Source organism: Podarcis pityusensis (assembly GCF_964106645.2).
Source record: "Podarcis pityusensis genome assembly, chromosome: 12".
Classification (NCBI taxonomy): Eukaryota; Metazoa; Chordata; class Lepidosauria; order Squamata; family Lacertidae; genus Podarcis; species Podarcis pityusensis.
In genome coordinates, this window is record NC_138037.1 from 12,382,026 (window position 1) to 12,407,026 (window position 25,001).

General features: G+C 42.1%; 1 protein-coding gene and 1 long non-coding RNA gene across 5 annotated transcripts in view; one reads left to right on the top strand and one right to left on the bottom strand.

Annotated features, from left to right (window-relative positions):
- The first annotated feature begins 4,579 nt into the window (after window positions 1-4,579).
- On the top strand, window positions 4,580-17,661 carry INSIG1 (insulin induced gene 1). 2 transcript variants are annotated; one of them, XM_080974259.1, is made up of 6 exons: window positions 4,580-4,746; window positions 7,944-8,350; window positions 11,678-11,802; window positions 13,037-13,203; window positions 13,770-13,869; window positions 14,655-17,661. In XM_080974259.1, exons 1-6 carry the CDS (start codon window positions 4,595-4,597, stop codon window positions 14,682-14,684), a joined length of 981 nt encoding a protein of 326 aa, XP_080830385.1. In that variant the 5' UTR covers window positions 4,580-4,594; the 3' UTR covers window positions 14,685-17,661. The 2 variants fall into 2 exon arrangements, with proteins under 2 accessions (XP_080830385.1, XP_080830386.1); XM_080974260.1 differs by having other exon boundaries at window positions 4,740-4,878.
- Window positions 17,662-18,242: 581 nt separating this feature from the next.
- The window catches only part of LOC308459186, a 102,078-nt gene continuing 95,319 nt past the window's right edge, over window positions 18,243-25,001 (bottom strand). The window contains exon 4 of one of the 3 annotated variants that reach the window (XR_013977868.1): window positions 18,243-18,567. This is a non-coding gene — a long non-coding RNA (uncharacterized lncRNA). The other 2 variants (XR_013977869.1, XR_013977870.1) reach the window with 2 other exon arrangements.

Below are 25,001 nucleotides of genomic sequence, written 5' to 3' on the forward strand. Positions count from 1 at the left end.
ACTGAAGTGCTTGCCTGTTCTGGATAAGGTTGCACTCCTCCACTGGAGCAGTCACATAGTCAGGGAGCACTCCACTGCTGTCATTAGAGACTCAGTTGACCCCACTGGCATGGAGTGCTCTTTATCACCTTTGGTCGTCCCATACACCTACTAATTAACTGGCAAAAGCTTTATTTCCAGCACTTCCTGCATTGTCTGAAATATATCCTAAGCCCATAAGTACCTCAATATAAACTCTCCTACTTGGCGGTGGCAGAGGTGGGGGGGGAGCTACTATGGTTCTGTCAAATAGCGAGGATTTTCTCATGTGTCAGATACAGACTTGTGATAAAATTATAGGGTTGTATCCAAATAAATTACCAGTATACTCAGAGTAGACCCACTGAAAGTAATAAACCTAAGGTATTAATTTATGTAGTTCTGACTATTGGGATGCGGATGGCGCTGTGGGTTAAACCACAGAGCCTAGGACTTGCTGATCAGAAGGTCAGCGGTTCGAATCCCTGCGATGGGGTGAGCTCCCGTTGCTCGGTCCCTGCTCCTGCCCACCTAGCAATTGGAAAGCATGTCAAAGTGCAAGTAGATAAATAGGTACCGCTCCAGCGGGAAGGTAAGCGGCATTTCCGTGCGCTGCTCTGGTTTGCCAGAAGTGGCTTAGTCCTGCTGGCCACATGACCCGGAAGCTGTACGCCGGCTCCCTCGGCCAATAAAGCGAGATGAGCGCCGCAACCCCAGAGTCGGTCACGACTGGACCTAATGGTCAGGGGTCCCTTTACCTTTTATTCTGACTATTACTAATGTTGGATACAACCCATAATCAATATGGAAATGGAAACAAGAAGAATTATCAAATTTATTTTTAGAGAATCAGAAATTACAACAAAAGTATTCATGAAAAAAGAAAGGCAAGTCACCTGCATTTGAGCTGAGATATGGGAAAGGAATTACCGTAATTACCATGCAGCCTGCCGGAGGACCAGAATGAACTGCAATGACACATATACAAGAGTCACCAATGACCACAGGATAACGTTCACCCTTACCCAATAAAGCTACTAGCATTTCTGAGACCTGGGTCAGGTGAGCCTTAATTTTAACAGATAAATGGTCTGTCCCTTTTAGTGTTCTTTGGCAAGCTTTCCCTATTGCTTCATTGCAACAAAGGTTCACTGAAGTTAAGAACTCTGATGAACTTTGCCCAGAGTTGATGTCTTTACAGTCACGTTTAGCTTTGCATACCAATGCTTTCTAAGTGATGAACTATGTTCTGCCGATTTCCTGTCAGACAAACATTTAATGAAGTAATGGAAAAGCTGGTCTTAAGGAAAAAATGGGAAAGTTAACCTTAACTCTCTAGTCTTGAACTAGAATTTTTTCGAATTTTTGAGTCCTGAAAACTAGTTGAACTATTTATGTTGTAACCTCACAATTCCAGATCCCAATTCTATCCATCTGTGTGACAAGGGGAAGAAACATACAAGATGAGGCTGCTAATCTCCCAAGTCCTTGTATTTGGTAATACCTAAATCAGTAAAGTTCTACTGTACAGAAGAACTTTCACCTACACCTCACCACTGCCTCATACGTTCTGGTACATGGGTAGGCAAACTAAGACCCGGGTGCTGGATCTGGCCCAATTGCCTTCTAAATCTGGCCCGCGGACGGTCTGAGAATCAGCGTGTTTTTACATGAGTAGAATGTGTCCTTTTATTTAAAATGCATCTCTGGGTTATTTGTGGGGAATAGGAATTCATTCATATATATTTTTCCAAAATATAATCTGGCCCCCCACAAGGTCTGAAGGACAGTGGACCGACCCCCTGCTGAAAAAGTTTGCTGACCCCTGTTCTAGTACAAAGAACATTGGGTAATTTTTATTTATTAAAGAAATACTCAGGCTTTTCTAGGCGCTATCTAAACTCATTTACTTGGGAGTAAGTTTCACTGAACTCAGACTTACTCCCAACATACAGGCAGCAACCGCTTTTAGGCATGTCCAATATTTGCATGACCACATACATGTATATCACGCTGAACCCAGAAGTCACCTGAAAATGTCACAAAAAGGGGTAGAACCAGGGCAGGGTAGGGGCGAACAGGGTGTTTGCAGGCTTTTTTAATGGGTGTTCCAATTATATGCGATTTCACACAAGCGCTATGACCCGGAATGCAAATCCCGCGCAAACAGGGAGTTGCCTGTTACAGAATAGATTTGCACTTCTAGACAGACTACTTCAGTATGTGGCACCGGCATATACAGTAACATAGAAATCCAAGTGCTTTGAACGAACTATTTCAGTTTAATAAAGTTCACTGGATAAATTCAAAGATCTCTGAACTACACCTAGCAGTAGTTCCCATAATTGCTGGGTGAACTGAAAGAGAATTACATTCATTTTAGGGAAGAACTTTGAACAATTTCTAGTTCATCTTCAAGTTTGTTCTCTTACATTCCCCCCCCCCCCACTTTTTAGATTCTTTGGCCTTTAAGCTGAAATAGAATTGGAAAAAAATAAAGAATTTTGTGTGTATACAGTATATCTGTGTGTTGATGTATTCTTAGTCCTCTAAAACATATTTTATACTTCAGCACAGCAGCTTGTAACATTCTGAATGCTGAAAAACTGCCAAGGATCATTTGGATGAACTTGAACTGAATGTGAACCAAACTACAGTAATTGTTTTTGTAAAGGGACAAACATGAATGGGAATTAGTTCCTTTGTGAACATGTTGAACTTGGACTAGTTTATTTTTAAAATGAATTTTCCAAGCTCTGGTATAGCCTGTGGTATTTTGACTAAAAACACAGGTTGCCTGAAAAGGTGCATGAAGAAGCCTCCTATATTGGCACTGCAAACAGATTTCAGGGCTGTTGTTAAAATTAAACATTTTGTGGATGCAGATGAGCACATGTTAAATGATGGGCATACAACCACATGGGTAACTGACCACCTCTTGCGTCTTAAGTAACGATAATTTAACCATGCATCTGCTTTTGCATCAGAGATCTTCAGGAAATCTGAGGACATAGAGGAACAGAGTGGTAAAATTCTCATGTTGTTACCTTCCTGTTGTGTGCTAAACACAGTGGCATGGGTCTTCCTATGGCTCTTGGATAGCAAAGCCCTCAAGAGCCCATCCCACGTCCACATAGCCCTCTCCCAAAACCTGGGCCAATGCTGGTATAGGAAAGAAGCATATTATCGATGCCTCCCATATGATCTGAGAAGTCTCAAGTCACCCAGGAGCTGCAAAAGTGTCTTCTACCCTGAGGGCACTGTTTGGTTTTGGGGGGATCAGATGCAATTGCTTGGTTTCCAATCCAGGTGTTTAAAAGCAGCAGCAGCAACAACATACCCCAGCCACACAACTATCTAATCCAGAGCTCATCTCCTCCACAGGGAGCACAGCCTGCAGAGGGTGCAGGGCTGAATTAACCATTAAACAAAACAAGAACGTGCTTAGGCATCAAGGGAAGGCGGGTACCAAAGAAATTTCCCATTGCCAGATTTTTAACATTAATGGTCTCAAAGTGCTCAGCTGAGCCTTCATTTTCTCATATGAACTATATTAAAAAATCCCAATCAAACAACTATGTAACAAGACAGGCTTTATCTCTACTAAGTATAGAATCAGATGTGTTACGTATGATTCGTTTTGAGGATCTGATAAAAGACTTTGCAATTAGAAAAAGTAGGATAAAAACTTTTCTAATATAAGCAAAGTGGAAGTATACAAAAATAAACATTACTTTCCATCTTACTGCAGGTTTCATTTCATTTAAAAAAATGCAAGTTTATTTTACGGTTTAGTATTGTTTATATTTTGAATTAGATCTATTTGGGGGCACTCAAACCTTTTAAGTGCTTAGGGCCTCTAAAGGTCTTAATCCTGCGTGGGAGGGCAATCTGGGGGAGGGCGGTTTTTAGGGTACAAACAGCAAGAAAGCGAAGGTGTTTTGTTTAAAAATAAAAAAGCCTCACAGACTGCAGTCTGAAGTATTTTTAATAAGCCTCAAGGGAGACCCTCGCCTAGTGCTAAACCCCAACTCAAGCTGTGAAGCTCATCGGGTGACCTTGAGCCCAGCCACTTTCTCTCTACCTCACAGGGTTATTGTGGTAATAATAATAATAATAATAATAATAATAATAATAAGAGGGAGGACGAAGAGGAGCCAACCCATTTACTCCCTGAAAGCAGAAAACGGCTAGGTAATAGATAGATAGATAGATAGATAGATAGATAGATAGATAGATAGACAGACAGATATGGAAACCGAAGTCTCCCCTAGTTATGAACACGAGAGAACTGCGTGGGCGGGAGGGGGCGCTGCGCAAGGCCCGCCAACTGGCAGTTGGGGATGGAACGTTCCGTGCGGAGCGAACCCGCCTCGCGCCACGGCACGTCGCGAGCGCGCCCTTCGGACACCCGTCCCCGTCCCTCCCCCTCCCCGCGGGAAGCGCCACCTCACCCAACCCCTGTTCCCGCCCTGTCAGCGCGCGAGCTGTCAGTTGAGGGCGGGCGGGTGGTGTGTCCCCGACGTCATATGGGCCGCCTGCCTCCCATTGGCTGGAGCGGCCTCACCAGACTGAAATGTTGTTCTCGGGGCTACCCAGGAAAGCTCCCTGTCGGCTTCCCCCCGCCCCTTCGGCCGCCGCCGCCGATACAGTCGTCAGCGCCGCGGCGCCCCCTCCCGCGGAGAGAGGCGAGGGAGGGCTCTGGCGCGGCCGGCCCTGCGGCTGCGGGTAGGTCGGCTGCGAGTAACGTGACTTCGGGGCTCGCCGCTTTATAAGCCTTTCAGCCAGGCGCTGGTGGCGCGCGAGCGGGGAGAAGGGAGGGACCTGTGCGGCTGAGGGAGACGGAGCCTGGCGGAGCAGGTAGGCAGGCGGGCAGGAGCGAGGGAAAGGGGCGGCGGGGGGGGGGGCTGCCACCCCCGCCTGCCCGCTTCATGGAGGCGGCTGCGGGTGCCTTGAGGACCGTAAGTCCCAGGCACGGAGCCTCCCTATACAAGGGGAGTCTATCTCCGGGCGGTAGGTGCTGACGGGGCCGGGCAACCAATGGGGGGGAGGTTATGGCGGGGATGGGGGAAGGAGAGAAATGGCTGCGGCCTTCGTCCCTCCTTGGTGGTCTTCTCACCGGGGAGCGCGGGTGGCGGCGTTGGGGATCAAAGCTGGGCTGCTTTGCTCCTCCAGCCCCTTTGCTGCGTTTTCGCCGCTGCCCCTGCAGGGGGAGGGATGCCCAACAAGTAGGAGACGCGAGCACGCAGCCCTATCTCTCGCCCCCTCCCGTATTTGTTCTCTATGCTTTGCACAAAAAGAAAGAAAGGCGCCCTTTTGCAGTAAAATAATCGGCGGTCATCTAGCCTGGGGCCGCTGCTGGAGGGAGAAGGAAGGTGGAAAATGCTCCCCTCGTTTTGATCCCGTCTAGGCGGATCCTCGAAGCAGTAGTGAGCCCCAGACGTAGCTGTGTGGAAGATAAAAGCTTGCCAGCACCTTCCCCACCTTGGTTGGTTGCAACAGGCATATCCTACGAAGGTGTTATGTATCTGTAGAAGCCGGGGAAAGGCTAGGCAGGGTGGGTTTTGTGGTACTCGCACACACAAATCATCATATAGGCAGCAAACTTGGCAAAAGGCCTGGGATGGCCACGTGTCATGTATGATTTAGTTGAGATTCCTGCATTGCAGAAGATTGGATTAGATGACCCTCCCTCAGGGTCTCTTCCAGCTCTACAATTCTATGATTCTGTTCTTTGTCTGTTTCCTTGGAAGCAGCTGTCACGGACTTCAGTGGGTCTTTTAAGTATGCATGCATAGGATTGTAATTTTTAGAGATGGAAGGTATGTGTGAATCTCCAGCACTTGGGAATTTTGACCCTGTTGTCATTATTTTACAGGTGAAGATCTAAGCGTTCTCCAAAAAGAATGGGTAGCGGGTACTTAAGTCCTCCCCAAGTGTTTTCAATAAATGGGGATGGAAGATCTAAATAGATACTTGAAAAACCTAACACAAGGGTAGAGGATGGAGCATAGAGCAACTATCAGTTGCTCCTGATAGGCATTCAATACTCCTAGCTTTCTGAAAGGCTAGTTTCTCTCTGGTGAAATCTTCCCAGGAATGAAAGCAGTCTAGGAATGCTTGCACTTTTGGTTTGGGTTGCACCCAGCTCTCATATATGGGAAAGAGAATTGTCAGGCTATTGATTCTAGAGAAAAATTGGACCTGTTGCCCTCCAGCAGTAGGAGATCCCTGGAAGAAGTACAATTCAAGTAATCCCTCCCAGGGCAGGGGACTGTAGCAGAAATAACGTTAGCTTCAGGTGGATAAAGATTAATATCCAGTTGATAAAACTTTTCACTAAAATAATTTCCAGGGGCAGGCATGTTAGTCAGCTGCAGCAACAACAGCAGTCTTTTGACATCTTAAAGACTAACATATTTTATAATAAAACTTTAGTCTTTAAGGTGTAGCAAAACTGCTTTCTTTTAAAAGAAGGCAGTATTGGAAGCCGCTGCCCAAACACCAAAAGGAAGATCCTAGCAAGTTCCAATAGGCACATCTTAACAGCAGTATAGGTAGTCTGTTAAAGGTTTTCCCAGATCAGGGCATTGTCTTCATATTGTGTCTATACAAATAACAAGGGCTGCTTGTAGCTTTGTATAAATTGCTATGCAAGCAATAGGTTTTTATAAAGCAAAATGTGTTATTTTGATCATCTAGCATGTCTAGTTTTACAACATCAGAATGGATTCTGGATCATGTATGTAATGAATGCTCTTTTGAGGCACTTCAAAGTTTTCTCTCTTCTGAATTGGAAGGGCCAACTCACTGGGGATGTTAGTAATCAGCTGGAGGGGGGAAATGAAATTGTGAACTCTTTAGCTATTAGACCAAGCCATTGAAAATCTGTATAATAAGCATTGATTAACTGTCCCAGGTCACTGATGCTGGGACAGCTTGGTGTTACTCTCTTAATATGTATAAGAATCTAAAGGAACCAGTATTTTTGTCACTATATAAGCATCACTGTTTGTACGGCAATTGACAACTTCATGTGCAATGTCTGAAAACATGCTATTATATGCTTGTTTATAATTTTGTCATGGTGTAGGGGCATGTTTAAAGCTCTAGGTAGATATTCCTACCCTTCCTTTTAAGAAGCTGAAGGTAGTGCACATGGTCCCCTGTCCCATTCTCATTTTATCATTGAAACAGCCTTATGTGATAGGTTGGACTGTGAGAGGGTGACTGGCCTAAGGTCACACTTTGAGCTTCATGGCTGAGTGGGGATTTGAACCTGTTTTTCCTCAGTCTGGTCAAGCGCTCCAGCCATTACATATACTGTTGCTTAGAATGTTTTGCAATAGTAATAGTAATGGCAAGTGATATAGCATTTTCGGTGTTCAGAATGACAGTTGCATACATTATGAGAACAATCCTTACAACAATCCTGCATGGTAAACAAGCTTTATCCCAACATCATGGGATGAGAATTGAGAGTTCTTTCCTTAAGGTCACTTTGTGAATCATGACTGAGATATCACTTAAATGAATGACCTCCTAGGTTGCAACTCATTCTCTTAGCTACTATGCTATATTAACTACAGTGTATCCTATCCATCAGTGGAGTATTACCCGTATTCAAAAATTGTCTTGGGCTTCCACACCTCACATGGAAGTGAACTCTTTAACTATTCTCTAGTGTCCAAAGCAAGGCTATAGAATATTCTTACTTCCTGAAGTACTGAAGCTGACCATAGGATTGTTGGGTTTTCTTCATATGTTTTTCTGACCCTGACTTCTCATTTGTAAAGAAAATTCCTATATCTCATGGTAGACAAGTACAACCCATTAGTAGTTACACGGATAAAGCACATGGCATACTTGATGGCTGGCTTTGCAGCCTAATGATGGCACTAATAACTTCTTGATGCCCCTTTCAGAAATCTCATGGAGAAGCCTGTGTCCAGAACAGAAGATCATACCTGGAGTTGTTCCTGTACTGCCAGGAGAAGGCAGAGAACCCCCTTAGGTGGAAGTGCCACAGGGCTGGCAGCCAAAGTGGGCGAAATGTTGAGCTCGTCTGTCTCGAGTTCTCCTCTAAAACTAGTGAGTCACAGCATGCGGAACCCAAGCAGCTCAAACCTTGGCAGTGGCACCAGCAGCAGTTTGAACTTGAGCAGGGACGTAGTGCAACGGAGCCTGGTGCTCTTTGTCGTTGGCACTTTCCTCGCCCTGGTGCTGAACTTGCTGCAGATCCAGAGGAACGTAACACTGTTCCCCGAGGAGGTCATTTCTACAATCTTCTCCTCTGCTTGGTGGGTGCCCCCTTGCTGTGGAACAGCAGCAGGTAAGTCACCAGACTAAACTTTAGTTGTTTGGGAATCATTGTGGAAAGAAGGCATTGGCAGTTCTAGACATTGGATTGTATTTTGTCGCTGGGTGGTATTTGAGACCCGCAACTTGCTGGGGTTTGCTTCTTGAGTCTGCTGCACTCTTTTCAGGATTGGCCATGACTTAAGAGTCTGCATGCTTTGTTAATGCCATCTAGCTGCTGAGCAAATTGAGAGAACAATCGGATTAAGCAGAAGCATGTTGTCGTCTAGGAAAGAGCAGGGATGTATAGCAGGTTACTTTCGTGGGCTGATGCTGCTTTAAGAGTTGGCACTGTGGTTAGCCCTGGAATTAGGGAAGAGTTTCCTCCAAGCTATTGTCTGTCAAAGTTTTAGCACAGGAGCTTGCATGACTCATCACCACTCTCTGCCTTATGATTGGTTCCCTTTTGAAACTGGTGAGTCGCATGTTCTCGCTCCTATTGGTTGCCTGCCTGAACATGCCACATACTTGAATCAAAAACAAGGAAGTCACATGTTGCGGCAGCAGAGGATGGGAAGTGAAGCTTGGCTAGCTGCCTGTTCTGAGAGCAGCTGCAGCAGCTTCATTTGCCAGCAGAAATGTAAGGGGATTTCCTCCTGCACCGCCCCCCTGCAAAAGCTGTAGCATACCTAGGACAAAATGCTTAGTTAAAATAGAAATCTTTTTTGTTATATAAAGAAGCAGAACAAATAGCTGAATGTTAAACAACTCCTGCTGCTAACTACACAGTGGCTTCAAATGGCACTATAGGGGAGCATTAAAACACAGCTGTATTCTATTAAGTAGAATGTTGCAATGCTTGGCAGAAATGTTAGAAGTGTAAACATGAATCTTTATGTTGGTAAAACTTTTGAAGAGAGCAACACAGAAAAGAGACGAAGGAGAAAAGCTAAATTTATCAAGCTACCCCAAAAGTTCTTCATGTCATGGATACTTTAGCTGAGATTCCTGCATTGCAGGGAGTTGGACTAGATAACCCTTGGGGTCCCTTCCAAATCTACAGTTCTATGATTTTTAATCCAATGAAGGTTTAACCCAATCTCAGAAATCTACTGGCTACTGCCATTCCTTTTGATTACTGTCTGAATTCGATATGTTATTTTCTGGCAACATAAAATTTAGTTATCTAATAAGTTTCTGCAGTACAAAACAGAGCTCTTGCCAGTGCAGGTGGCACCTGCCCCTTTGGCTGCAGGTGTTGCTCTGGAGCAGGATATATATGTATGTGCTTCTCAAAACGGGTGGCTTCAGTTTTAGCCACCTCTCTGCATCATGAGTAAAGCAGTGAACTTCAGATATGCTACACAGAAACAGCCAGTGTTTGTCCCATAGTATTGTGTGCCCTCTGAAATGAAACAAAACCAAGTTCTAGCCCAGGTGTCGCCAACCTAAGGCCCATGGAGGCCATTTAACCGGCCCACAAGCCACCCCCAAACGAAGCTGCCCTTTCGGCCAGCCCCCGTGCGCTGCGGTAACTAGCGCAGCACGGGGACTATTCCATGGCACCAGAAATCACTTCTGTGCAGGCTCGATTTTCGGCATCTGGGCATGCACAGAAGTGATTTCCGGCGCCGCTGACATGCGCAGACGTGATTTCCGGCATCGCACTGCGCCGGTCCGGCCCACGGAGGATCTCCGTGGGAGTGATCCAGCCCATGCCCGGTAAGCCTTGCCGACCCCTGTTCTAGCCTGTATATTAACTGCTGTCACTCAGAGGCCAGTTGAAATGGACTTAACCTTTTAATATACAGTGGTACCTCGCAAGGCGAATGCCTCGCAAGACAAAAAACTCGCTAGACGAAAGGGTTTTTTGTTTTTTGAGCTGCTTCGCAAGACGATTTTCCCTATGGGCTTGCTTCGCAAGACAGAAACGTCTTGCAAGTTTGTTTCTTTTTTCTTAACACCGTTAATACAGTTGCGACTTGACTTCGAGGAGCAACTCATAGAACGCGGTGTGGTAGCCTTTTTTGAGGTTTTTAAAGACTTTGGTGATTTTTGAAGCTTTTCCAAAACTTTCCCGACACCGTGCTTCGCAAGACGAAAAAAATCGCAAGACGGCAAAACTCGCGGAACGAATTAATTTCGTCTTGCGAGGCACCACTGTACAGTGGTACCTCGGGTTGCATACGCTTCAGGTTACAGAGTCCACTAACCCAGAAATAGTACCTCGGGTTAAGGACTTTGCTTCAGGATGAGAACAGAAATCGTGCTCTGGTGGTGCAGCGGCAGCAAGAGGCCCCATTAGCTAAAGTGGTGCTTCAGGTTAAGAACAGCTTCAGGTTAAGAACAGACCTCTGGAACGAATTCAGTACTTACTTAACCCAAGGTACCACTGTACTCCTGTTGTTGTAACTAAACATGTAGAGCAATAGTTCTGTCTGGCATTAAGAGTTTCCAGCCCAGCATCAGTTGGCCATGTTGATAAGGAAACTCTTCATACTGGGGAAAAACACTGTGGGAAAATAGCTTTATGTGTGGCAGTGAGTGGGAACCAAGTCACCTGATGAGGCTATTTAAGCAGCTGCTGTGTGTGTTGGCAGCTTACCAGGTAGTATTGGGCTCCAACTTCCATCAGCTTTACTAGCATGGCCAGTGATCAAGGATGTTGGGAGGTGGAGTTGATCAACATTTGGAGGGCCACACATTAGGCACCCCTGGGTACACTGTCCTGTAACAATCTGAATGACTGGAATGATTGGAAGCAACTTCTGCTAATAAAAACTGGCTGGTTGCTCTAGAATGCATTCTTCAATGATGCCTACAGCCAATAGTTTACCTGTTAACTAGCAAAAGTGCTGTGGAAGTCAAATGCCTGAACTTTGAATTTTTAAAAAAATCAGTAGTACTTAAATGTGTTCCATGTGGATATATTTTTCAGAGGAAGGGGGGTGTATGTGTGAAATATCTGTAATAAAAAGTCAGAAGAAATTTGGGCTCTTGGTCTAGGCAGCTAATTATTACTGTTAAAATATTGATTCTGCTTCTACCTGAGGCTTACATTTTCTACCAAGGAACAGAAACAAACTTCTTTTTAATATAAGCAGTGTAGTATATACAGGAAGAAATGAGTTCCTTCTATAACTTTAAGATTCATACATGTTCCACCATAGTCCCACATCTTGAAGCATAACGTAAGAATATGTGAAACACTATACAATTTGTGAAATATCATTAGCAGACACAACAGTAGGGAAAATGGGTTCTAGTCTGCAAAAGACTTTGGCATGTGCTGAATAGATTTATATTTACAACAGCTTGGATATTAAAACTGTATGAACAATTTCTCCTTTTTCTTTTACAGCTGTTATTGGCCTGCTGTATCCCTGCATTGACAGTCATCTTGGTGAGCCTCACAAATTCAAGCGAGAATGGGCCAGTGTTATGCGGTGTATAGCAGTCTTTGTCGGCATTAACCATGCAAGTGCTGTATCCTTAGAATGATGTGATTAATGTCCATATCTGGTGTAATTATAATGGAATTTATTTTTAAAGTTCTTGTCAGTCTATACTTGACCAACTTCAACCGAAATGTGGAGAAATTCAGCATGAATGTGGAGAAATGACTGCATTTTGAAATCCTTATTTCTGGACTTGTGCCTCTAGAATAGTCACTTGAAATGGATTGTGTGTCTCACAGCAATGTCCTGTACTAGGAAATGCTTTGAAGGATCTGGGATAAGGCTTCTTGGACTGGCACAAAGAAACCACTTGTCTGCCTATAGTGAGACAAGGGCTTGATAGTGGCAAGTAGGACATTGCTGATTGTATCAGCTGCATTTGCTGTTCTTAGGGCTGCAGCTGCTGTTAACACAAATTTCTCCACTAAGGTAGCTAAAAGGTCCTGAGGATTAGGGTGGTTTATAAGACACATAAAAAATTAGTAGTGCTGTGAGTAAAATGAGATTTAAAATAAAAGAGCAGGTGGTAGCCAACTAAATTTTACTCAGAGTAGACCCACTGAGTAATCCTTTCCATTAGTTACTCAGATGAGACCCTATGTTAAGTGTGTCCATTAATTTCAAGTGGGTTTACTCAGAGTAAAACTTAGTTTGCTACAGCCCAGCTTGTTTAACAGAATAACAGATCTGGGATGTTGGGCTAGAATTAGATTGTCGCAGACTCCACTCAATCGGTGGTCTGAATTTTTCACACACACAAATCCTCACTTGTTAGTAGAGTCGAGTAGGGCACATGCATGAATATGTAGCATTTGCCTTTTTCTCAAATAAAGCTTGTTAGTGTTTTTGCACTAGCTTCTCCTTCAGATATGCCCCAGGAGTTCACTTTGAATTTCATTACAAGAAAATTAGCACCTTATTTGAAGAGGTACTAATTTACTTGCAATGGTCCTCGTTATATCTTGACAGAAGCTGTGGGAAAAATTGTCCCCTGCAGGCTAATGATACCCATTTGCTACTTTTGACCCTTGCTTGAAGTGATTTTTGCATTTGTATACTGCATATACAGGTATACATGTACAAAAGAGGAATGTATGCAACACAAGAGACAAATAAAATGTGAAAGGGGTGATGGTGTAGACACCATCTAACAGCACTGAAGCAGAAAACTAAATCTGGCTATGTCTGAAGATTGTTATGATGAGCAAGAAGAAACTTGTCAGACTTCAAGGCTGCAGAATTTTCCTTAACTTTCTTCTTAGAAATTGGATTTTGCAAACAATATCCAACTCTCTTTGACCCTGGCAGCTTTGTCACTGGGTCTCTGGTGGACATTTGATCGTTCAAGAAGTGGTCTTGGTCTTGGAATTACAATAGCTTTTGTAGCTACTCTGATTACACAGTTCCTTGTCTATAATGGAGTTTATCAGTAAGTATCCCATCTTGTGACTTTAAATTGTCTCACTATTTTAAAGTAAAAATTAGTTAAATTTGACTTGCATTCTTAAGCAAAGGTGTGTGCCCACTCTGCTGCTAAAAAATGAGAGTTATAAGCCACTCTGTCTTAATGATATTGTACTCTTGTACAAGGCAGCAGCACACTGTCTTTATGCTAAGTGGTTGGATCAGTTTAAGCTTGATTCTAGGTGTGTTCCATTGAGAAAATAGGAAAGAAACGTTTGTGCAGAGAAGACATGAATTGTTCAATTTCTATCCCTCTAAGCATTCTGTAAGCTTTCCCTATTTACACAGCATGAGACGTTTAATCCCTTTCACCACCCCTGTGGTAATAATACAGGATGTGACTGTACAAATAGAACTGTATCTTCTACAATCAGATATTTAATTCTGCTGACAAAATGTAAGATGGCAGTATCGAAATTCACAGAACTACCACTTGTTCCAGCATAGCTAAGTGTTCATATTAAAAGACAAACCTTGTTGCACAGATATTAAAACTGCAGGCATGTCTCACTTTCTTATATCTTTCTTTAGGTATACATCCCCAGATTTCCTTTACATCCGGTCTTGGTTACCATGCATATTTTTCTCGGGAGGTGTGACTGTAGGAAACATAGGACGGCAGCTAGCTATGGTAATTATCATACAATCTGTGTTTAGCCGTTTTTAAAAGGGAAATTAAGTTGATGAGTGTTAAACCTGTATGCAGGACATGTTATTTGGTGACTAATAAGAGTAACTGGTACTTTACAAGGGCGTGACCTACGTGACCTGAAGTACATCATCCTAGCCTTGGTCTTTTGGGTGCATGGGAACCAGCTCCAGGGGACCATGGGTGTTTGAGCACCCACAATAATATAATTGTGGGGACCTGGCACCCACAATGTCAATGAGAAAAGGTGGCAGCAGTGCTTCCTCCAAGAGAGAAGCAGTTCAGTTCCACCCTCCACAGCCAGCCAGCAAGGCACCCTTTTCCAGTGGGGGAAGCTCAGGAGCGAAGGCAGAGTCTCTCTGCCCCCAAGTCCGAGCCCCTCCCCGCAGAAAAGGGTGCCTTGCTGGCTGCAGAGGAGAAGGAAGAGGAGCTGCCGCCCACCACAATGTGGATGTGCAATGTCATACACACACACCTGCACATAGTGCACGCGACATCACATGCACTACATGCAGGTGTGTGCGTATGACATTCAACATCCACGTTGTGGTGACAGGTACCCACATATCTGGCTCCCATATCCTTACTCCAGAGGCATGCAGTAACAAAAGGCAAATGTCAGGGAGGGCAGTGATGGTAAGTCTCTTCCCCATTCTTCTGGAAGTACCAACTGCTGGTGCAGGTTTAGCTTGTTTACAAGAATGCAGTTAAGTTTCAGCATAATGTTAAACATTAAACTGCAATAACATTTTTGGTTTTGACCACAGGGTGTTCCTGAGAAGCCTCACAGTGACTAAATATTTGGATCTGCACTGAAGGCAGGCGAAGATCAGTTCTTGAATCTGAACTAGAATTTTTTTCTTCTGGAATAACCTGCGTGAGCTTCCTGCGCAAATGACTGGTGAAAAGATGCTTATTCACCTTAGAGTGGCCAAGAGGTTACCTTGATGTTTTTTCCTAGAAGCCTCTGGGTTTGACTGTTGTGTGGGAGAAGTCAGTACAGACATAATGCATAGCAAGTCCATTCTTGGTGGCTGTTCTCCCAAGTGCTAGGTTCCTGTTGGAAGTCATTGAACCAGCTGCCATATTTCAAAGCCTTGAAACAAAACTTATAATTACAAGCTTTGTACAAGTGCCCAAAGAAAGTTGGTTGGTGCTGAAATGTGGAGTACATGGATGGGTTTAATAGGAATAGTATTTATCAAAATGTCCTTTTAACATAGGGTTGCCTTAAAATGAAGGCGATTAGAGTAAAAGGTACAATCCTTCAGATGTTGTACGAAGGAATAATAACTATAGGCACAAATCACAGTTCCCTTGGAAAACATTCTTTGCTTTCTCCACTGAAATAAAGGAGAGAGGTGTAAGGAACTCTACCTATTTCAGTGTGCTTTGCACAGGAGTACTTATCCGAAGTGCTTTGATTTGTGGTTTTTGAAAACCTGTTCTCCTTGGAAGTGGGAAGCAAACTATCTTGCAGACAGAAAAGCAATAGGTCTGTCAGCTGCTTATCAAACTGATAGTGTGGTCCCTTACCACTACCCTGCTATTGGATACACACAGCCAAAATTGATTTTTGCTCAGTAATGTATGTCACTGCAACTCTGTTGGGCAGGCCCTCAAGTGACTTTACTGATAAGCCTGTCCTCGGAGTGTTACACCAGCCTAAGAGGAGGGCATTCCTATGTGATTCCTGTTAAACTATATAGCAACTGGACTAGTTTCAGGGCCCAAGCAGTAGAGGCCATGACAGGTGCAGAGCAGGCCAACAGTGTTACTTAAGGCTTATCTTAAATTATTTTTGCTTTACAGTGTGTTTTGGAGCAGATCACTGCTTAGTGTTTTGTTTTTCGCAACCCTATAGAACTTGCAATCTGTGATTGCCTTGTAAGGAAGAGTGCTTGTCACTACAATACACATTGGGTGTTTCTTAGTAGTTTCATGGTGAGCACAATATTCATTCAAATAACATAGACAACAGCTGACCTAATGTAAAGTGCAATGTACAGTTGAGAGAAATCTGAGCCTTGTTGTCTCCTCTTTAGTATTTCTTGGTGATATTGAAGAAGAGTTTTGGACTCATTTCAAGGCTGCATGGAGGCAAAAATCAGCAATAATTTATCTAGTAATGCTAGTTTGTATCGTCTACTAAACCCTGGTCTTAAAAGAAATACTCCAGTCTTGTAGATAAGGTGTACAACTGGAACTCTTTCTGACTATTTTTCTGTAATAGGCAGTTAGACGTTCTTCTGTTTTAGCTTCTTGCGGCTTCTCATTTGTTTAGATTCTAAACTGAGTCTAAAAACAACCTTCCTCCAGTTTATGTTCAAGGAAACCTCCTCAAAAGCAGTGTTTCTCAAACTGTTTGAACTCTGGTCTCTTTCTTAATTGTCTGCACCTTCCAGGTCCCCCATCCTACTGATAGCCCTTGGATCTTTGGTATGTGGGTGTACAGAATCCTTGTACACAGCAATATAGATGCATCTTGTTGCTGTGGTTCTAAGGTTCTGTGGTTGGGGTAGTAATGCTGGCTTTTGAAATGACTAAACATATTGGACTCCCTCCAAAAACCAGGCATCTGGTGAGGAGCTGTCTCTGTTCCAAAACTCCCATATATTGCCTACTATGTGGTAGCGTCCATGGTTACCATAGCAGTTGACTGCCACACTATGCTCTGTTGCTGGGAGGAAAGTGGTTCTATCTGCTGCAATATATTTTCCCCACTCTGGAATTCCTCCCACCTCTGGTGTGTTGTGCCTTCTCAGGAGCATAGTTTGAGAATCATTGTCCAAAAACTCTAGGGATGCTTAGAAATTAACTTCAGGGGCTTATGGGTTTGTAAAAGCCTACTGCAAAGGAAAGGCAAGATTTTCAAGCTCTGAAATTCTTCTCCTGATGGGATTAAAATTCAAGCTAGAGGAGAATTGTTTTTATATTTCCACTAGCCCTTACAGTGCAGCATTCCTCCAGAGAGTTACACCTTTCATAGTCCCCTTGCACACTGCAATCAGATATACAAGATGACAGAAGGAGAGAGGTAAGAGAACAACTTTCCCATCTCGTTGCACACAGGAGTTCATTTCAGATCATCTTGTAGGTGAGCTAAGGAGTGCTCATTCAACTCTATCTGAAATATTTTTGGAAAATGCTAAAAAATGTTAGTGGTTTCTTTGTTCTTAAAGGGGAGATAGGGAAGACTTGAAGCAGTAAGGTACAAACTACACTGAAGGACTTTTATTACAGTCTGTGGTATTACTGAATAATAAATTGCAGCCTTTATTGGTTTTTAAAAGGTTTGGGGAAACCCTTTCTTTACCAATCTAAATAGTCCAGTAATGTTTCTCAAGTGAATATACCCACGTGAAAATGTATCTGCAAGACAAAAGCCTCCGTATTCTCTAAGTTTAGTTTGAGATACTGTGGCACAGGAGGCAAATAACTACTTTTCCATGTCAACACCTTAGTACCCCATGTAACTAAAGAGGACAATTGTAACTGTAAATATGTAATCAAGAAATCAATAAGTATTTTATTTGTAAATTGGTGTTTTGACAAGACAGCCAAAATATACACTAGAAGTTCAATCTTGCCAATACTTGTAAGTTTCTGAACCAAAGTGATCAGAATTTGTGTTATATGGAAAAATATGCGTTGGGGGAGAATTGCACTATTCTGGGTTGGAATCCTTTGATTCTCAGACTCGGTAGTTTTTTTCAACAATGTGTGTGAGTGGTGGTTTTTTAAAAAAAAGAAATTAAAGGTTTCAAACAACCATTTCTGTCTTTTGTTTACTTAGATATTATAATCCTTTTGAATGACAGCAATGAATGATCTGACTGGGGAAAGTGCTAAAACTTAAATAACTTGTCTCAAACACTTCATTTTAACTGCCTTTTCAGCTGTGAAGAGGCAAGTAGCTCCACAATTAGCATTCTATCAAGCTATCGAATGCCATGCTCTACATCTTTATCCAAACTGAGGCAGTTTAGTTATGTACAAAATTCTTACTCAGATGCCCAAGGATAGTCTTTCTATCTCATATTGGCATCTAACTTATGTACAGTGGTACCTCGGTTTAAGAACAGTCCTGTTTACAAACAATTTGGTTTACGAACTCCGCAAATCTGGAAGTAGTGTCGAGGAAGAGTCCATGGAGGCTATCTTCCTTATGGAAGCAAGCTGCGTGTCTCACCAGGCTAAATAACCCAGTGGTGCTGGCTGGCAGGTATCTGTCCAAATAGCATCTTTCTGAGTTAGCTATTCTTGCCCCATCAACTAGGAGCACCATACTGCCATTACGTAAGGAGGACTGGCTTTCTTGAACAGCTAGAAAGAAAACTCACTTTCCACCACTGTTGGAAAGAAGTTTTATATTCAAGTGCTAATGGAGGCCAGTGGACACAAGAAGGCAAACATAGGTAACTGAGTTTGAACATATACACACTAGCTATGGCAACAAATGATGCTGTAGACCAGGAATAGAAAAGGCTATAGCCTTCCTAACTGAATGGTTTAAGGAAACAGTAGGCCAAGGCCAGATGGCCTAACCAATACCAGTCTCCAGTGGGAGGAACCTGTGGCCCTCCAGTTGTAGGACTGCTGTTGCCATTTCTGATCATTGGCTCTGCTGCCAGGGGCTGCTTGAAGATGTAGTCCAGCAATATCTAGACGACTGTGTCCCTAAGAAAAATTAAAACCAGCCTTAAACAGGTGTGGATCTGACTCTTTCTAGCCTGTCCATCTTGGTTTTGTCAAATACTTTTTACACCCTGAAAAGCATTTGTTGTTTATGAAGTTCACAACTGGTGTGTTTATGAACTTAAAAACCTTAGTTGGCATACAGAGCTTTGTCTTTGAACAACACCTGTTAAAGGGCAACCCAACAAAATGTATTCTGGCCCTCAGAGGTGTTTTCGCTAGCCATTTATTGCAAGAAAGCCTCAGTGCTGTTATCTCATTGCCATTCTGAAGAATATTGTAATAGCCTGTGGATATCATAATAGCAGGTTGCCCCTTCTGACTGAGCAACTGAAATGGTATGCCCTGCAGTTTCTTATATTTGCCTGTAGGGTTAACTTGATAAAAATGAAGGGAGACCTTTTGTCATGAGGATTCTAATGTTTCTTCAGCTTGCAAGAGCTCCCTCTGGTGACTAATTGAGTCCATGTCAGCTTGAAACATCTACAGAGAGTTTGATCCGTGCAAAAGTTCTTCATTCCCAAAATATAAAGGGAATGCTTTCTTTAACACAGTTAACCATGCAGAGTCCTTTTCAATCTTTCTAGGCTTCCTGTTCAATGTAAAGCTTTCTCCATAACTGCCATTCTAGAAAATGTTTAACCTGTTGGATTCTTGTCTCCCGCATAGCTGTTTGAAACAGAGAAAGTGCAGTAAAGAAGGGGAAATGGCAGTTCATTAGGATCCTAGGGCTTCCTGTCACCTGGTGCCCAAAGAACTCATACAAAATCTGTCTTCTGCAAAGCACACAATGCTAATCCCTTTATTTTTCAACCAAATGGCTCAGACAAAAACATACTATCATGAAAACCTCAAGTATGAATAGCTTTTCTCCTCTCTCTCTCTCTCTCTCAGGACCACTAAACTACTGAAATGTCAATGTTTACAATAAAACATGAAATGAAGGGGGGGATTCCTAGCTGTATATAACCTAATACTTCCATGCTATGGAGATGAGAGAATGAGTATTGTGGTGTGACAGAGCCAGTGTGGCATAGTGTTTAGAATGTTGGACTAGGACTTGTGTCCAAATCGCTGCTCTGCCATGAAATACACTGGGGGACCTTGGGCCAGGCACTGCCTCCAAGCCTAAGCTACCTCACAGACTTCTTGTGAGGATAATGTAGGGAGGCCCAATTGTGCTGTGCTGAAGGGATGTACCTGGCTGAAGACCCTAATGCCCTTTGGCCTGGTGGTGCAGAAGTCACTGTGAGGATTGGATTAGTCTCCCTTCACCTTTGCTGTATATCAGCAGCTGAACCGAGCCCAGCCCTAACTGAGCAACCTGTTGGCCTGTCTGAAAAGTATGGTTTTGAAATTAATTGCAAGTCATTGTGTACAGGTTTATTACTTTAGCCCATAAAGGGGGAAAATAGCTGCTTATTTCAAAGCCTGAAAGCAAGGGGCTTTACCTTGGAGACACAGGTAAAGAAGAATGTGGCAGATGTTGTACCTGCTGACTAAATGCGTTTTAACGGAGGCCGTCTGGAAGCAGAAGCTTCACTAGAAAGAAGTGAATAGCAAACATCTGGGAAAGATTACAAAAGGGAAAGATTTATTCTGTACTGAGACTGCTAATGGGTGGGGACTACCAGGGGAGAAAAAATTAATTGCTTCAGTAACTGAATGAAAAATTAAGTTTACTTCTACTTTGGGCTCTGAAAAAAAATTAAATGTTTGCATATTCTTCTCTGATCTTTCTTGGATCCAGAGGAAATGTGTCTTGCTTCATTGTACTGGTCAGTTGGAGAAGCAGCTTGAACACCTGGAGTGGGGAAGGAAAATGTTTAAGCTCCAGCATTCCTGAGCTGCCTCTCCAATGGCATCACATGAACCCCAAACATCCTAGAGGGAAATGGGCCTGCGCCACCAAGGGCATCAACCTGGTTTCTGGTGTCACTTTTAGCACCTGGCAAACACCTCCTGCTATCCTGTGGTGGTTTCAGCTTACTGGCAAATTATGGAAGTATAAATGCCACCAAGCAAACAGCTGCTCACATAGGAATTCAGACAATATTCCCAAACACATCCAAAGGGTGTCCCAGAGCTACTAACCAAACTTAATTATAGGCCTATCAGCTTCTTGTCAATGGCTTCAGAGAACAGAAGTAGGAATTGTGATACAGCCCCCCATTGTTACTTAAGATGGGATGAAGTGAACCATGGAAATGGTTAACAGATACTCTCCAGCTGTTGTTTTTTGGCTTTATTTCTTGACTTTGTACCACTGGGTAGACCAGAGGTAGGGAAGCTAGGCTATTTGTATGCCAACTCTCATCATTCCCAGAGAAGGGGATAAAACTTGGGTTGACTAGATGGATCCAGGGGGATGCTTCATTTGAGAAGGGAGCAGTACAATCTCCCTTGAAGGAGGCAGTCGTGCATCCCCTCCTTAAGTAGACTTCCCTGAGAGTTAGGAACCTGGCCCTTGATCTGTAAAGGTTTTTCCACCCCTAGTATGTGGCATTTGGATGGTTCTGGGTAATGGTCTATAGCCCTAAAGAGAGCAGTCCTCCTTGACTGCAAGGAGGTCAAGATCTTACCAAGAATAATGATTCCTGCTGCATGGCTGGGCTCTTTTCTCCACAACCACATGACAAAAATGACTTTGAGTGCCTCAAGAGCACAAAAGCCACTGGTTGCCTTTCTCCAGTCATTAGGATGGTTCCTTGCTGGCTGGGGGAAGCAGTTTGCAAAAAGAGGAAGAAAAACAAGCTGGGAAGGAGGTGTGTGTTAGAAAATTTCCATGAAGCTCCTCAGGAAAAGGTCCCCCATGGATATTTTTAGAAAAACAAAATCAGGCAATCTGCTAACGAATATATGACTCCAAATTCCAGTGCCTAATTAATCAGAAGCCAGTGTAGCTAATAATGATGGGAGGGTGGGGCACAACATCATTCTAATTAATCAGCCTGGAAATGAACATTTCAGCTCTGGGAAGAGGAGGGGGAGCTGCTGCTGCTTCCCTACAGCTTCCAAACATCACTCTCTCCCCCCAAGTTAAGGTAATATGAGTTCCGCTCCAGAAGATTTCCCCAGGTGGTCAGTGGTGGGTTCCTTCCGAAGAAGGCCACGATGGGGATTTTCCAGATCACCTTCCTTCTTTAAGGAACAGCTAAATGTGAAAGGGGAGAAGTTCATTTAAATGTGATCATTTCCCCAGAAGGCCCTTACAATTGCCTTTGAGCATCTCTCATAGACTTCTGATTGGGGTTCATGGAGCTGAAATGAATTTATACCCTGCTTTATCCTTTAGAAAAGTTGATACCAAAAAAATTCCAGGTGCTTGAATGTTCTTTGAATGTTTTCACAATATTGGTTATCAGTATCATGATGTTTGATTTCACTATCTGATACCTGGCAGTTGATAGTTTGCATTATTGGACTGTTGATATGAAATGGTGTTTAATATTCTAAAAACGAGGCGTGGTAATTTATGTAAAAGACGAATACAACCCCAAACAGCTATTTAAAGATGAGGATGAAAGAATGGTTGCTAATGAGATAACATTACAAGGTGGGGGGGGGAATTGATAATTGGAATCTACACACTAAATGATAAAATATTGGAATTTTATAAAGAATTGGAAGAAAAATTGTTTGATTTAATGGATCAAAAAATAATTTTAATGGGTGACTTAAACAGGGTAGTCTCATTAGAAATGGATAGGACAATAAGAAAAACGGATTCGAAAGAAGGAAGACTACCTCTGACTTTTTTCAATTTGGTGGAGAATTTAAAATTGACTGATGTTTGGTGATTTAGACACCCATTTGAAAGAGAATATACCCATTAATCAGAGCGAAATCAGTCTGCCAGAAGATTGACTTGATATGGCTATCAAATGAGTTAACATTGAGAAAAAGAACCGAAATACAACCAAAGACCTTATCAGACCACAACCCAGTGTTACCAGAGTTAAAAGGAGAAGAAAATTCCACATTCAGGTGGAGGCTAAATGAAAGTCTTCTAGACAACCAAGTAACTATGCAAAAGGTGGGGGAAATCCTGAAGGACTATTTTGAATTGAATTTGCATAAAGGGACAGAACGAAATTTTGTATGGGGTACAAGCAAAGCAGTAATGAGAGGCTTTTTTTATTCAGCAAAGTGCATACCAAAAAAGAATTCGAGAAGGGGTGGGGAGAAATTATAGAGGAGCTGATAAAAAATGAAAAAGAGTTGATTAAGAAACCTGGAAAGGACACAATAAAACGTAACATAAAAATGTTACAGGCACAATTTTCAATGTTAGTGAACAAAGAAACTGAATGGAAAATTAAAAGGTTGAAACAAAGAATTTTTGAATTTGTAAATAAACCAAGGAACTTGCTTGCTTGGCAATTAAAAAAGAAGCAAGGACAAAATATGATAAATAAATTGGAGGTAGAGGATAGAATAATAGATCACCCGAAGGACATTAGAAGACTATTTGTGAAATATTATACAAAGTTATATCAAGCCGGCAAAGAAAATAAAGATATAATTGAAGAATATTTAATGAAAAGTAATTTATCTAAAACTGGAAAAAATGAATGATCTAAATGTACCTATAGCGATTCAAGAGATACAACAAGGGATCAAGTACTCTAAAATAGGCAAATCTCCAGGACCGGATGGCTTATCAACCAAATATTATAAAAAACTACAGGACTTTCTGATGCAACCATTGAGGGAAGTAATGAAAAAGATACTGATCACAGGGAAAATTCTTGAATAATGGAAGGAGGCATATATAACATTACTCCCAAAACAAGACACAAATTTACTTTTGGTAAAAAAATTATAGGCCAATATCTCTGCTGAATAATGACTATAAACAATTTGCTAATATTATGACAAACTGTTTGAAAGGGGTGCTTAAAGAGTTAATTCACCATGATCAAGCCAGCTTTCTTCCTGGCCGACAGATGAAGGATAGCACAAGGAATATAACTGATATAATAGAATATCTGGAGGTCAGGAATAAAAAGCAGGCAGCATTGATGTTTGTGGATGCAGAGAAGGTCTTTGACAATGTGTCTTGGGGTTTCATGAAAAAAATTATAGAGATGATGAATTCTGGAGAAACCTTTTTAAGAGGAATTGATGCAATATATACAGACCAACAGGCAAGGTTATTAGTGAATAATGTAATATCAGAAATATGTACAATTACAAAAGGGACAAGACAGGGTTGTCCCCTGTCGCCATTAATGTTTATTTTAGTATTGGACATACTGTTGAGAAATATAAGACCAGAAAAAGAAATAAAAGGTGTAACAGTTGGGTGCAAAGAGTATAAACTGAGTATACCAAGGGTGTTGGATAAAATGTACAAATTTGGACAAATAGCAGGATTTAAGTTAAATAATTAAAAAATGAAAGTATTGGTTAAAAATATGACTGAAAAAAGTATAAACGAATTACAACTAGCAACGCAATTAACAATTTTAAAAGGCTGAAATTTTTGGGTGTATGGCTAACTTAAGAACATAAATATAATTAAGGATAACTATGTAATAACTTGGAAAGAGATAAAGAGGAATTTGGAGATTTGGGGAAGAATGAATTTATCACTTTGGAGGGAAATTTCTGTCATAAAGATGAATGTATTGCCAAGAATGTTGTTTTTGTTTCAGACAATACCTGTGGCCAGTGGGGAGGGACACTACAAGCAATGGCAAAAAGATATAACTAAATTTATCTGGCAAGGGAAGAAACCAAGAATTAAATATAAATTATTAACAGATGATAAAGAAAGAGGGGGCTTCTCTTTGCCAGATTTAAAATTGTATTATGAGGTGTCCTGTCTCTGCTGGCTAATGGAATGGATAACTTTGAAAAGCACAGGTATTTTAGACTTTGAAGGGCATGACAATAGATTTAGATGGCATGCTGCTCATTGAAATAAAATTATATGAAAATAATGTAAAGATGGTACTTAACACCGGTAAAACTAGCAAAGATGTATAGAACTGCTTCTAACGTATGTTGGAAATGTAAAGAAAAAGAAGGCACTTTCTACCACATGTGGTGGACGTGCAAGGTAGCAAAAGCATTCTGGGAAATGATATATAATGAGTTGAAAAGAATGTTTAAAATAACATCTGTGGAAAAACCAGAGGCTTTTTTGTTAGGTATTATAGGTACAGGGATTCCGAAAGAGCAGGAAAGACTATGTATGTGATGACAGCAGCAAGAATACTACTGGCCCAGAGATGGAAAGAAGACAAAGTTCCAACCAGAGAAGAATGGCTGATGAAGAAGATGGACTATGCCGAAATGGTGAAATTGACTGGGAGAATCAGAGACTAGGACGAGAAGAAGTTTAGGAAAGAATGGGGGGAAATTTATAGTCTATTTAAGAGAGCATTGTAAACAGTTAAAAACTTTGG

Coding starts and splice junctions, on each gene's coding strand:
- INSIG1 (XM_080974259.1), top strand. CDS start 4,595: ATGTTGTTCTCGGGGCTACCCAGGAAAGCTCCCTGTCGGCTTCCCCCC. Junction 4,747..7,943: donor GGCCGGCCCTGCGGCTGCGG/GTAGGTCGGCTG, acceptor TGCCCCTTTCAG/AAATCTCATGGAGAAGCCTG. Junction 13,204..13,769: donor GTCTATAATGGAGTTTATCA/GTAAGTATCCCA, acceptor ATCTTTCTTTAG/GTATACATCCCCAGATTTCC.